Source organism: Akebia trifoliata, chromosome 2 (genome assembly GCF_017979445.1).
Source record: "Akebia trifoliata isolate Shusen 1 chromosome 2, ASM1797944v1, whole genome shotgun sequence".
NCBI classification, from domain to species: Eukaryota; Viridiplantae; Streptophyta; class Magnoliopsida; order Ranunculales; family Lardizabalaceae; genus Akebia; species Akebia trifoliata.
Window position 1 is genome coordinate 32528980 of NC_141376.1, and position 13859 is coordinate 32542838.

Sequence of the window (13859 nt, forward strand, 5' to 3'; positions counted from 1 at the left end):
ATTTATGTTCTTTTGTTTTTTATTTAATGCTTTATTATTATTTTTTTATTCAAGGAAATCACCTCGCACCATTCTTAAAAAATTTCCATATGGTTCTGTTTTTTCTTCCATTCTCAGTTCTCACTTTAGTTTTTTTTTTTTGGGCTTATTATGGGTATCACTACCGTTTGGGTGAGACTAATCCCACGGTCACACGCATCGTCCCTTCAGAAAGTCCTATGTGCAACTGGTTGAGTCAAACCTTAGAAAGTCCTCACTTTAGTTCGTTAATCGTTAATTTTTTATTTTTATACATCACTGTTCTTTGACATATGACATGTGAAGAGCCTAAACAACCATCACCAAAATTGTTTGACGGCCAAGAAGGACTCAAATCAGTCATAAATGAGAGAAACATTAAGCTTTGATTCCTCAAAGAAATTAGTTGCGCAATTTGCTTACCGTCACATTTTTAGTTACGCTTTATTGGTAAATCATCGCACGTAGAGATACCTTAAGATCAGACCTACTCGAGTCTGAATTACCTTTTCTGCCTCATCCAAAAGAGATCCCACCTCCCTCTACTTATCCTAAATCTGCGAAGAATCTTTCTCCACAATAAAGAACTAGAATAACTAAAAAGGAAGACACGATCATTGCGACACAACATGAAAACCTTTGTATTCTTTTTTCTTGTTGATTCAATAAGAAACCATAAATTGATTCCATTAAAATCCTTTTGACATGAAAGAAATATCAAGCTTATGTTGCCTGGAAGTTGTTGAAAAAAAAAGGGATTTATATTTAGATTCAATTGTCAAAAATGAATTTTGTTGGAAAAAATACCTATACTTTATTGGATCAATATTAATTTACATTGCTGCTTTAATTTATTTTAGTTAATTCTGTTTTCTTGAATTGGTTGTCATGGTTTTCCTAAATTATTATTTTTGTATTTCCCTGAGATTTAGGGCCTTTTTGAATAGCCATAGTTGAATCAGAAAAAATTTGTTAAGCAAAACAGTTTTTCTCTTATAGCTATCTCTTCTAATGTGTCCTTTTGACTTTCTGGGATCTTTGTATTCTCTTTTTAGTTATTAAAATGATCTTTAATTCACAAAAAGAGAAAAAAAAAAATTGATAGTTTTAAAATAGTCTATTAAAAGCACTATACTTCTGTTGTGCAATAAAAGGTTTACATCGTTTGAATATACAGGCAAACAAGTTAATCTACAAAGGAATCATTTATACTCGTGAAATTATTATTGAACTGGAGTCACCTATAGACAAGGTGCAACATCTCAGGGGTATTATGAAGAATGATGACAAGTTCTTATCCATATACATTGGAGACTCAGTGGGTGACTTGCTTTGCATGCTTGAAGCTGATGTAGGCATTGTTATCGGGTCAAACTCAAACCTCAAAAAAGTGGGGAATCATTTTGGTGTTTCTTTTGTTCCATTGTTCTCTAGTTTGATGAAGACACAACAAAAACATGTTCAAGGTAAATGCTTTAAGCAGAGCAAGCCGTCTGACATTCTCTATACAGTCACTAGTTGGTATGAAATGCATGCCTTCATTTTGGGACGGTCTACACAAGAATTTATGGATCTTCTAGATTTTCTTAATATGGAAATTTAATAGATACATGGCTTTTCAGCTAAGTCGATGTACAATGTTAATCATTCTATATTTGGATAGAATTGGCTCCAAGGTCTTTTCTTGTTTTCCTTATCTTTCAACTGTCAGAACTTCAAACACAATAGATCATCGCCAACGCTCATGAAATAATGGAAGTGCAGATATCAGTAAAGATAGTACTACAATTCATTCATCAGAGTCATTCAATTCTTTTGTATATGATCTCAAGCTAATTTTCTTATTTGGTCTTTCTCAAGTTCACTCGTACATGGGACTTTACCAATTCTTTAATCAAAACTTTATATTCTTTTTCTTGTTGATTCAATAAGAAGTCAGAAATTGATTCCATTAAAATCAATTTGATATAAAAGAAATGTCAAGCTTGTGTTGCCTGGAACTTATTGAAAAAGGGTTTATGTTTGGATTCAATTGCTAAGCATGTCTTTCAATAATTTAAATTTGACATGTTCTGTAGTTGATTCCCAATCCTTCCTCTGCCATTTTAGCAGAGATAGTAAATATATTTACTAAAACAAAAATTGATCAGAATATGTAGGACTGGAAAACTACTTGCTAGGTACTTTCAGTTTGAGAAACAACGACCAAATTCAAGTGTTTTGAGTCAGGGTTTAAATTAATTTGGAACGCTGCTGCCCATATATTTTCATATTGTTCGTGTCGTGTTGCGTGGAGATCTCATTAGATTAGCTTTTTCATCAGGTTTTCTCTCTTACTCTCGATTACCCTTTTACTATTATAAACCGTAATATTGCTGTTTGTGCAGATTAATGCTTATATTTCTTAATTACTGGGTGTTTTACAGCATACCAATCAACATTTCAAAACATTATTATTATTATTATTATTATAAAGGAGGGGTACTTAATTTCCCATTACATAATAATTAGCTCGACACGATAAAATATTGACCTTAAAATTTCAGAGGTTCCATGAAATGGAAGGCTGACCATTGAGAAGATTCAAAACAATATCAAAATTTTAGTTTGAAAAAGGATCATATACTACTATGTCCTATCAAAATTTCTTCACAATTGAATATGTCAACAAATCAAAAAGTAAAACAAAAAAAAACAAAAAAAAAAAAATCAAAAAAGAAGCTAAAATAAATAAAACTGAATTCTACAAATAAAGAAAAAAAAAATAAAACAATATATAATACTAGGGTGTTATTTGTTAAACTGGAAAAATAAGTGCTGAATATCATTAAGCGCTGAATTTAAATGCTGAAAAAGTTGTTTGTTTAGATGTTGAATCATGTTTGTTACACATTGCTGAAACTGGTAAATTGTCTTTGTTACCCTTACCATCATATTATACATTGTTTGCATGTTTCAAATACTTATTTATTATCAAACACAATAAAATATATTATTTCTTATAAAATTAAAATACAATTTATTTTTAAATAATAAATAATACTCAAATTTTCAATATATAAATAATAATTTCTATTTATAAAAGCCCACAAATTTCATATTAAAAATAATAATGTCATACAAGTCACCAAAATTTGAAATCAACTTTAAAATAACTTAATTTTGGATGAATAATTTTCGATGGAAATGAAGGATGTGTAATTATAAAAGCATCCTATGAATTAATACGGGCAACCCACACTATAGCCATTTTTTGTTTTGTTTTATATGAGTTAAAGATTTTGGAATGAGCAAATTTTTAGTGAGGATAATCTATATGGTCTAGAGATCATCCTCACCAAAAATCAGTCTATTTTGAAACTTCTAACTCATCAAAAATAGTTTTAAAAAAAAAAGTGACAAATTACGGTTCTTGAACTTGTTTTGATAAGGTTAGAAGTTTCAAGATGTGCTGATTTTTTGTGAGAATGATCTCCTCATTGTAGAGATCATCCTCACCAAAAATCAACTCATTCCAAAACTTTTAACCCATATAAGCCAAAATAATTTAGCTATGGGGTGGGTTTATTAATTTGTGGGGTGTTTATATACTTATCCTTTTAAGAATAAGGGCATACTTGTCCATGCTCAAAAAAATAAAGGGCATACTTGTCCGTGTTGAAAAAAGCGAAGTGCTTACCGTTTCAGCACTTTTTTTCAACATCAAAATAGTGCTGAATTTTTTTCACTTATTTTTAGCAATAAGCGCTGAAAATATAAAGTAAACAAACGCGCTATTTTGACAAAAGTGCTGAATTTAATTTTTTTCAGCAATAAACACTAAAAAATAACGCAAACAAACACCGCCTAGGTAGTTGATGTTCTTGATTAAAAATTTTGATTGTAGAGAAACAACATGTGAATGCAAATAATATTGCCTCTCATTCCCAACTCACAAGACTATGGATATGAAGAAAACTGTATGGATAGCAGGCTGCCCCTCCAAAAGAGATTTGGTAGTCCTCTAACATCAAATCATAAGAAAACAGTTGATTCTCGTGTTGTATGAGAACTTTCCACTTGATACGTCTACTGTGCCTCTCAAATATTGAAAGAGGTTAAGAACACAATTGCCAGTTCTTATGAGAGACAGGTCTTTCCAATGTGGAAATAAGACTAACGCAAGTCTTGCTCCATATGCAGTTATCTCCGTCGACCTCTAAAACCCATATATCTAATTTATCATGTGAGATACGATCTATGACACCCAAAGATCCCTTCATCTCTAATAGTTTGTGAGATCCCTTGTATGACAATGGTGGGCCTTTTGTCTCTCTGAGTTTCTCTTTTGCAACATCCATTGAATAAATCCATAATTCTGGTTCATCTAGTTCATAATAACCAGTTTTTTCTATCAGTTGATGCAACTCGTTGTTTTTGAAAATGGATGGTCCTTTTGGACAACATGACCCGTTGTATTCTGATGTGACAAATACTCTCCAAGATTGACCGGTATCGTCCTCCTCCTCTTCATTATTTAGTGTAAGCAAAAAACATTTGCGAATAACCCTAGCGAACCCAACCACCTTATATTTTTTAATTGAAGCATCATGGATCAAAGCCCAAACACAATAATAATCTGGTGGACAAGGAAGGATCGAATGCCGGTGAGTGAGGGGATTAAATATGAAGAATTTGTTATAGTTTGAAGGGCATCGAAGGAATAGTAAACCATTTAAAGAGGCTTCCAAGATTATACCGACATCGTTAATCAAGTCTTTGAGGTGCAACTGGATTTTCTTTGCACTCACAACTTTCTCTTGTAAGTTGATAGAGAAGTTGTCACTCTTGTAATTAAACAAACTAAATGTTTGTTCACATGAGAAGATAACATTTGGTTGAAAATTCCTTACTTGATAAGCGAGTTGGGCCTGGGCAAAGTTATGATCAGAGATTAAATGGGACCAAAGCTTCCATACAGTCTTGAATCTGATGAGAGACTTTGCAGGTACTCTCAATAGGATCTCGTAGATGATGTCCTCAGAGAGGAGAGGGAGAGGTTGAAATACACAACGGTCGATATCCATGCTTGCTATGTATATACCAATAGTCTGCATAAAACTAAATAGCTAGAATGCAGATGAATAATCAATCTAGCAAAAATGCATCATGCATGACAAGTCTTGAATGAGGAAACAATAGCAAATTTTATTGGTGACAAAAATGTAACAGCACCACAGCTTTCTTCGAGTTTATGGTTTAGATCGGATTAAAATATATATATTCTGGCTTGATCCAAAGCTTTGGTGAAAAATAACCTTTTTTTTTTTTTTTTGAGAAAGTGAGAGAGAGTGAAAGAGGGTGTGTTAAGGTTTCAAACTAATATTAAAGCATCTTTCGAACAATGAGAGATCAGAATGATTAGAGGAACTAATCAATCTTTATCTTTATTATTTATTTGAAATAATAACAGAAAATAAAAGGATGTTAGATTAACTAAATAAAATTTTATCAAACCAAGCCAAGGGGTACTTACCTGCTTATGCTGAATCTAAGAATTGATGTTTGTAGTTCTATCTATCCGGTCTAGTTTTAAAAAAAAAAAATTAGAGTTGTTAGAATATTTGAAAATCATAGAGTCTAAAACTTTTATGACAAATCGTATTTTTTAAGGATAGTTATTCATCGGTTGTTTAAAAGTACTACTAGGATTCCTTAGATAGAGATTGGGTTCAACTCATGAACTAATTTAATTTTTCTAGGTTTAGAACTTCTATATAATATAATTTCTGTCCTATAGTCCAATTTTGATTTAGAAAGATTGTTATGTGCAACAGTTAGATCATGTTAGAGTATTCGTTTGCATACCTTAATTTTTTTAATTATGATTCGAACAATGTTTATGGGCTTTATGAAAACCTGGTACAGATTAAATCCCATAATGAAAATTGGCATAACATTTTCCCATAAAGTTATGGGCATACGCAAGAGCAATTCGAAATAGATTAACATAAATTCACAATAAATTCTTTTCTATATCGAACTCAAAATCAGCCTAAAGTAAGTTTATGTTGAATAAATAGTATTATGATGTGCATAATAAATAGTATTTCGTTATGATTCTGTTTTATAGTATTTTAAGGCATAAAATTTACTTAATGTCTTATCAACCTATTAAAGAAGGTACAAACATGGCATTTCTTCTTGAACCAGCATCAACCTATTAACGAAGTGCCTCAAATTTTGAAGAGGTAGCACTTGAATCATCAGTTCAAAATTCATAGCAAAGGTGAATCAAAGGGGAACAAAATTCATAGCAACCATATAGGTACAAACATGGTTGTTATTGACTACCCATTCCCCAACAAAGTCGCCAAATGTTGATGCTCACTTTTGATAATGTACACAGAGGATAAGGCCTTTATATTAGTTATGTGCAGAGTGGCACTTAGGGTATTCTCACCGCCGTTAAACCATGTTTCATGGCCGTTCGGTATTGGTCTTACGCCGGTATAAGCCATACAAAGATAATTAAAGAGATGGGGAAAGAAAAATAGAGGACAATACATGGGGTTCGTCCAAATCCGGACTATGTCCCCGAACTCCAATGAGTCGCTCTACTAGTCATGAAACTATTACATGAGGTTACAGAGGGGGAGAGAGAGAGGATGAGTTGGAGAAAGAAGCCCCCTTCTCAATGATAACTTCGTGTTCCTTTTATAGTAAAGAGGAGAAAGGTATCTCCTTAGTGTTCTCATGGTTAGACCTCCTAATGACGCTACATGGCAACTTCAAAGGTGACACAACGATTTTGATGATGCCATGTGGCGGCCTCAGAGGCAACACGCTTACGCCACGTGGCGACTTTATTGCCCATATCTACAAGAGTTTAAGTCTAGAAGAACCAAGGTAGTACCATGTAGCTTAGTAAGCTCTTCTCTTTCTTGTTTTCATTAGTTCTAGATGTTTTGTGTGCAAAACAACCTCCCAACTCTATCTAAAACAACCGACGAAACTGTTTTTGGGTAATGCCTTCGAATATGGACCGAAAAGTGGATTGGAAGAGGGATACCTCAGATTTAGAACCATTTAAATTTAAATAATATTTGGAAAGAAAGGATGAACATATTTGGTGGGGGTGGGGGTGGGGGGGGGGGGGGGGGGGGGGGGGGCGCGCTCTCTCTAGAGCGAATCATTTTATCTTTGCCAAAATAAAATCCCCACTCTTGGGAAAGTTTGCATTCATGTAGACTAGGGATCACCTCTCTCCTCCTCATGACTTCAAAGTCTCTCTAGTGGATATGGATCACACATTCTCTCATACATTCCCACTCCTTAAATCTTTTGTGCACATTTTATAAAAGTGTTTCTAAACTAGTGTTTGAGCTTAAAATCCTGGCTGACTTAGGATTAATGGTTCTCCCAAGTCAAAAGGTACTTTGGAGTAATTCCAATTTATGGAAGGTAATTTTGAAGTCTATTTTATGCTCATAAAAATCTCAGCAGTCCACTAAGTCATTTCAGAGCTATAACCAAAGGAAACCACATGTGTTTGTGTTAGCGGCAAGGTAGGGATAACAACTTCTTAAGGCTATATCTCCCAAACTATAGACCCAAATTGATTGATTCTTTTTTTGTTGGATTCATTAGAAAGTGTAGTTGCTTCTTGTTAAAAAACTGTCTGATCAGATTTCTTTTATGTGGTTTTGATGGGAACTACCTATGTGTCTAACTTTCAATTTGACAAAATCTTTTTTCTAAAATGCTCAATATCATGTTTTCGTAAATTTGTATCTCAAATTTGATTTGTTTAATTCAATTGCAATATTTAGCATGGTTTCCTAAATTAATCAGATCAGCCCAAGGCCTATGTTCTAAATTGGGGATGGTTATAGATTAGAACTCCCATTTTGCTTCAATTTCAACCCTTCTTTCTTCATCCCAACTTTTCAAAATTTACTAAAATGGCCAAAACATTAGGTAATCCTTACAATGATGGGAAGAGTGGGGTTCCTAATGCCTTTCCCACTCTTCAATCAAGTCCCCTTACCAGAATCTATATAGTTGACCATTGGAGTCAGTTTAGTTTTAAAAAGCAATTTTGGACGATCATTCATACCCTAAAACAATTGAATGGGGTCCAACCCAATAGAAAATTCACTCTTAAGAAATTAAAGGCAGTAATGTCTTTTTTCCAATGTAAAACTCGAACAATCTACCTGGTGGTACAGCCCGCTTGGATTTTATGCACATCATAATGCTATTTATTCAGCATAAACTTACTTTAGGTTGATTTTGAGTTCGATATAGAAAAGAATTTACTATGGGTTTACGCTAATCTATTTGGGATTGCTCTTGGGCAAGTCCATAACTCTATGGGAAAATATTAAGCCAATTTTCATTATGGGCTTTAATACATATCAAACCTTCATAAAGCCCATAAACATTGCTCAAATCTAAATTTAAAAAAATTAAGGAATGCAAATGATTACCCTAACCCAATCTAACTGTTGCACATAACAATTTTTCTAAATCAAAATTGGATTATAAAATAGAAATTATATCATATGGAAGTTCTAAACCTAGAAAAATTAAATTAGTTCATGAGTTGAACCCAATCTCTATCTAAGGAATCCTAGTAGTACTTTTAAACAATTGATGAATAACTATCCTAAAAAAATACGATTTGTTATCCTTTTAAAATCTCAGATTTCTAAATCCAACTATTTTATTTTTATGACAATGGTATATAGATATAAAGGATAAATACGCCAATAATTTCAAGATTAATTAATTTCTACAATTAATATTCTTGGAAGATTGTTGGTTATATATATTTGGTATTTAGTAGTCTTTTGATCCTATGATAATAATTCTATTATGAGTACTACTTATACTTTCCTAAATTGAAAAAGACTTCTATTCTTTCTCAAATTATAATTCTAATCTAACCATAAAAAAGATATAAAGTTTTAGACTCTATGATTTTCAAATATTCTAACTCCAGTTTTCTTTTTAAACTAGATCGAACTTTAGTCTCTTGCAACACCACAAGATCTGGTTTCTCAGCAGCAATCATCACTTTCACCGAAGCACGCTTCTTTCTGTCGTTAAGACCTCTAACATTACAAGAGAAAATTTTACATGACATTAGTAACTGCCAATTTACGCCTTGACCTCCTTTCTAAAATTGACTTAATAGGGAACTCAACTATGGACCTCTGCAAAGCCTTAACCTCCTTGAATCAACGGCTATTTTTATTCTTAGAACCAGTTCTAGCACTCTCCAGAAATTGCTCCTCAAACAGTCTATCCTTTCAAACTGGGAGTCATTCAATCCTCAATCTGGTTGGACTCAACAGATAGTTGCCACTTCAAAAGCCTTTTCCTCCTTCCAGTTACCCATAACTACTTGGAAAGAGCTATAGACCTTCTTTTGTGTTTTCAGGGCTACTTCTAACAGTATACTGGCATCTTCTTGTTCACTTTCCAGCAGCATCCCCACTGAAATACTAATATCAAAAAGGTTTTGAATCAACCAGTTAACAAGCTTTTGGCAAAATTCAAAATCTTTCTACATATTGCCAGTAACACCGACAAGAACACCATCTATCAGGCTCTCTGTCACTAGTTGCTGCACTAAGAATGATTCTTGACCAACTCTTACTACCATTAACACCTGTTCCTATTGCCGAGCTGCCTTTAGTATTAACTGACACAGACCAACAACAATAACTAGAGAAAATCAAAGTTGGCACTCCTCTATCAACCAAGTAACTTGGGATTGCCATCTTCACAGCGTCTGCTAAGACCAATAGGGGCCCCAGCAGCACAGGTTGGGAAACAAACTTAACTTCACTTGCTGCCGAAAAGGTATCCTCAAGTTGAGCCATGTTGAATCTAAACAGCACCTTAATCTTCTCAAGCAAATCAACTCCCAAGCTGGGTTTCGGATTAGGGCCCAAACATACCCCACTTATTTCCCCGGTATGCTTGAAAATATTAGGCACTACTTCAAGGCCCAAGTCAGCAATCACCTCAGGTGGGCTGGGCTCACATAACTCACATGATAGCCCCTTCACATCCTCTGGGCATGAAAAAAGAACTCTCCTTGGGCTCAACTGTAGGTCCATCTCCACAATCAAGTGAGTTTGGGACCACCGAATCCTTCGAACTACACATGCCTTCAATACAATCAGCACTTGGCACTGGGTTTATGACATGTGCCTCGAGATCCCCTCTGATCTCTCAAAACTTTCAAACGAATTTAAAGGTTGCCAGCCTTTTCTTCCTTGTGTATTCCATGTGTATCACATATTGTCCTTTCTGACACATTTTCAACTCATCCTCCCTAACCACGACAGCTGTCTTCGTGCTAACTGTGTTTGAGTTAATGCCACCCTCTGGTTCCACCAACTCCGATTTGATTAACCGGACCTGGGTTGACTCATCTTCCACACCTTGCTCATCCAACACCTCCAATACCATCAAAGGACCACCAACCTCCACAACCGAGTGAGTTAGGGCAGCCGGAATGCCACACTCCGCTATGTCTGCTACTGTCATACCAACCAAATCCACAGAACCTCCCAACTAAAGTGCCTCTGCTGCCACTACCTCTTTACTAGTATCCCCCTCTTTGACACCCTCATCAACCCTAACACCACTAAAACCCCCACCTTGTAGATAAATCTACCCCACTTAACCTCAATACACCTGGGATACTACTCCCACCATAATTTTGGCCATTCTCAGGTCCGTTTGATTCAAGGTACTCTTATCCACCTCAACAAGGCCAGCAAATTCCTCTTTGATTTCTTTAAACAAAGGAGCACTCCAAAGCTGAAATGGAAGCCCACTCAACTCTAGCCATACCAGACAACCCACCTTAACTTTTGAAGAGCCATTACACTGAGCAAGCCACCCTGAAATCAGACCCATTGATTTTCACCATTAGCATCCCCAACCTAAGCAAGAGATCAAAAGCCTCCAGAGATTCTGGCAAAATCGCAGCTCTATAAACTTCAAATGGGATTAAGGGTATTTATTATTTGCTAAGACAGGTCAATTTAATGGCCTCCTCCACATCACCCCAAATTATCTCTAGGTTTTCCACTTCACAAATCAAAGCCTTCTTCTACTTTCTCAAACCATTAAACAGCTTATTAGGTTTGACCACATTCTCTCGACCCCACCAATTCCTTTTAACTCTGACATGAGGCCCCACCTTGTTGTTCTCGAAAAGGGAAGCTCCAGCTTTAGCGAGCCAATGTTTATGAACCCTAGGACCCACTACTTCTTCCACAACCCCACAGCACTCCCCAGATCCAGTCATTCGTTGATCATTTTTTCCTTCCCCTTGCTTAGTCCCTGTGGAATCTCCAACACATTAGTCACTTGGGGAACATGACCTACTTCCCACATAGCTAGTTGGATTTCTAGTTTATAAGCAAGGTTCCTCCAACCTTGACCTCCTAGTCCTTCAGGAATCCTCAATGAGTTACCCCAACGCCCATCTGAGCACTGAGAAATTCTTAGAAATCTCCCAAACTCATTAAGTTCTCCTACGCCCAGTTTGATACTCCCAATAACAACTAATTTGCTCCAAATCTCCTTTTCCATAGCTAACCTACTAGATTTCAACAATAGATCAACCAACCAAACCAACTCTTATGACAAAGGATAGAGAAACCTCTAGTTTTCACCCTTTCTCCCACGGCATCAGCGCTCTTTGATTCTTCAGCCAGAAGGGCTTTAGCTCAAAGACCTTCTTGTCCACTTGGACCAAAGACCCCCAGATCTCTCACACGGCCTCTCTCGACTCCACACCTTCTTGCCATTGATGAAACTAGGTTCTTAAGGTTGTGAAGGTCTAAGAAAGGCGTAGAGAGAAATTTCGATCTATAAATTATGTGTATGAACTCGACTAGAATAACAAAACAAAATAAAAACAATTAATAGATCCATATATAAATGACTTAAAAGCCACATAGGACTCCTAGAACTACTAGGGAGTCCATTTGAATAGGAAGGATCTCCATCTCCCAAGTGTAGATATGTTTACTCCATTATTCTATTGATGATAATACTTTTCTGGAATGAAATTTGTGGGCTCAATAGAGGACTCAAATGTTGTGCAGTTCAAAAGTTAGGAAGAAACCCCCACGACATGGTTATTATGAATTAAAACACCGTCAAATTGCTCACCTTTGTTTATGTGACAATTAAAGAATCAAAATAAAATTACGTGAAGATTTGGCATTGTAATCAACAGGAGTTTTGAAGCACTTTGATGGGATCTAACATCAATTTTTTACTTACTCAAAAATTGTTAAATAGCCAATAAATTTCCTTCTTATGAAACTCTAGTTTCTATTGACCGGGAAAAAGAAAACCAAAAACTGAATACAAAGTAAGCCATAGAGATAATGATATATGTGCTCAGATTTAACCAGAGTAAATCACCACAAAAGATAAAGACAAAGAAAGAACAAATCCTTTGACAACATATACACCTTGAAAAAGGATGATATTTTCTTCCTGATTTTGGTCTTAATTGATCTCTCTAGGAAGTGAAATTGTCAAAACCAGTGTCGGATGCATGAGTCAGCTCATGTACACCTTCAATAGGGTGTTGCAAACCCTTAGTTTTCGTTAATGAACCTAATATTGCATTCTTTAAACCTCTCTATGCTATATATGTGTGTGAGGGTGTCCATACATTCATTTTGATGCACATTGGTGGCATTGTTGCAATGGTGAACTATTTACCAATATATAAAAAATAAAAACTAAAGATCAAATAATAAATAATAAAAACAAATATTACTGAACACTATCAAGAAGCCATAATCCCAGGAGCAGCAATTTAGTCATCTAAGGAGGAAAGTGAGAAAAAAGGGAAAAGAAAAACAGAAAAATATCCAAATAATGAATAAAAATTTCTTAAAATTTCTTTAAATTTGAGATGGTTTTGAGGTATGATTTGAAACTCTATACGATGCAGGAGAAGTGCCAATTTAGTCATCAAAGACAACGAGATCAAGTCTCTCTCAGTCATTTCTTCGAACATCTTCAATGCAAGATCGAAGTACAAAGCCTCAACCTTTCATCTAAACCATTCCTTTCGGGGTAAACCAAAATCAAAACCTAAAATCAAAAACTAGGGTCAGGAGAAAGGTGGTGCACCTGAAGAAGTATTCTCCTTGCTTTGAGCTTTGACGAAGTATTATCTTTCATTCAAAGTATCCTCCTTGCCAACACCGATTCTGAAGAGAAAGAGGAAGACGGAAGATGAAGACGACGAAAGTCTGCAACACAAAGATCAATTGAAGTCTATAATAGAGATCAATCAAAGCTTGGATCAATCAAAACTTGTTACCTCTTGAAATTGAATCTTGGATCCAAAGTGCTGAAACTCAATGGCATTGTTCGAAAGATAAAATCACAGCCAAGAGAGATCAATCAAGTATCCTAGAAACTCGTAGAAGATCAATCGAAGATGTTGGCTGAAAACCCGATTGATTGAGAGAGAGAGAGAGAGAGAGAGAGAGAAGATTTCTAGGGTTTGAGGAAGATGGAGAGAGAGGAGGAAGTAGTGAGTGAGAGAGAGAAGATTTCTAAGTTTCAGATTAGTTCGATTATGGGATATATCGCACGGTTTTTTATCAACTTTTGGGTGGACTTTACACGACGGTTTTGCCCAAACCGAAGTCTAGGCCCTGCTTCTTTGCAACACAAACCAACCGTAAATAGAAACCTTTTCCAAGTTTTGCGGAATATGTTTGCTGGGTTGTAATTTAGTATGTGGATCCCACGATAAATATATTCTCTAATACAAAAACGAGGCTGGCAGCTCTCTT

General features: G+C 35.3%; 1 protein-coding gene across 5 annotated transcripts; it reads right to left on the reverse strand.

Annotated features, from left to right (window-relative positions):
* Window positions 1-3616: 3616 nt before the first annotated feature.
* Window positions 3617-13774, reverse strand: LOC147410179 (putative F-box protein At5g52610). 5 transcript variants are annotated; one of them, XM_086432419.1, is made up of 3 exons: window positions 13379-13774; window positions 13186-13265; window positions 3617-5108 (listed from the first exon to the last, which is right to left on the reverse strand). In XM_086432419.1, exons 2-3 carry the CDS (start codon window positions 13234-13236, stop codon window positions 4116-4118), a joined length of 1044 nt encoding a protein of 347 aa, XP_086288545.1. In that variant the 5' UTR covers window positions 13237-13265; window positions 13379-13774; the 3' UTR covers window positions 3617-4115. The 5 variants fall into 5 exon arrangements, with proteins under 5 accessions (XP_086288545.1, XP_086288549.1, XP_086288544.1 ...); XM_086432423.1 differs by having other exon boundaries at window positions 3617-5583; XM_086432418.1 differs by having other exon boundaries at window positions 13186-13307.
* Window positions 13775-13859: the final 85 nt, after the last annotated feature.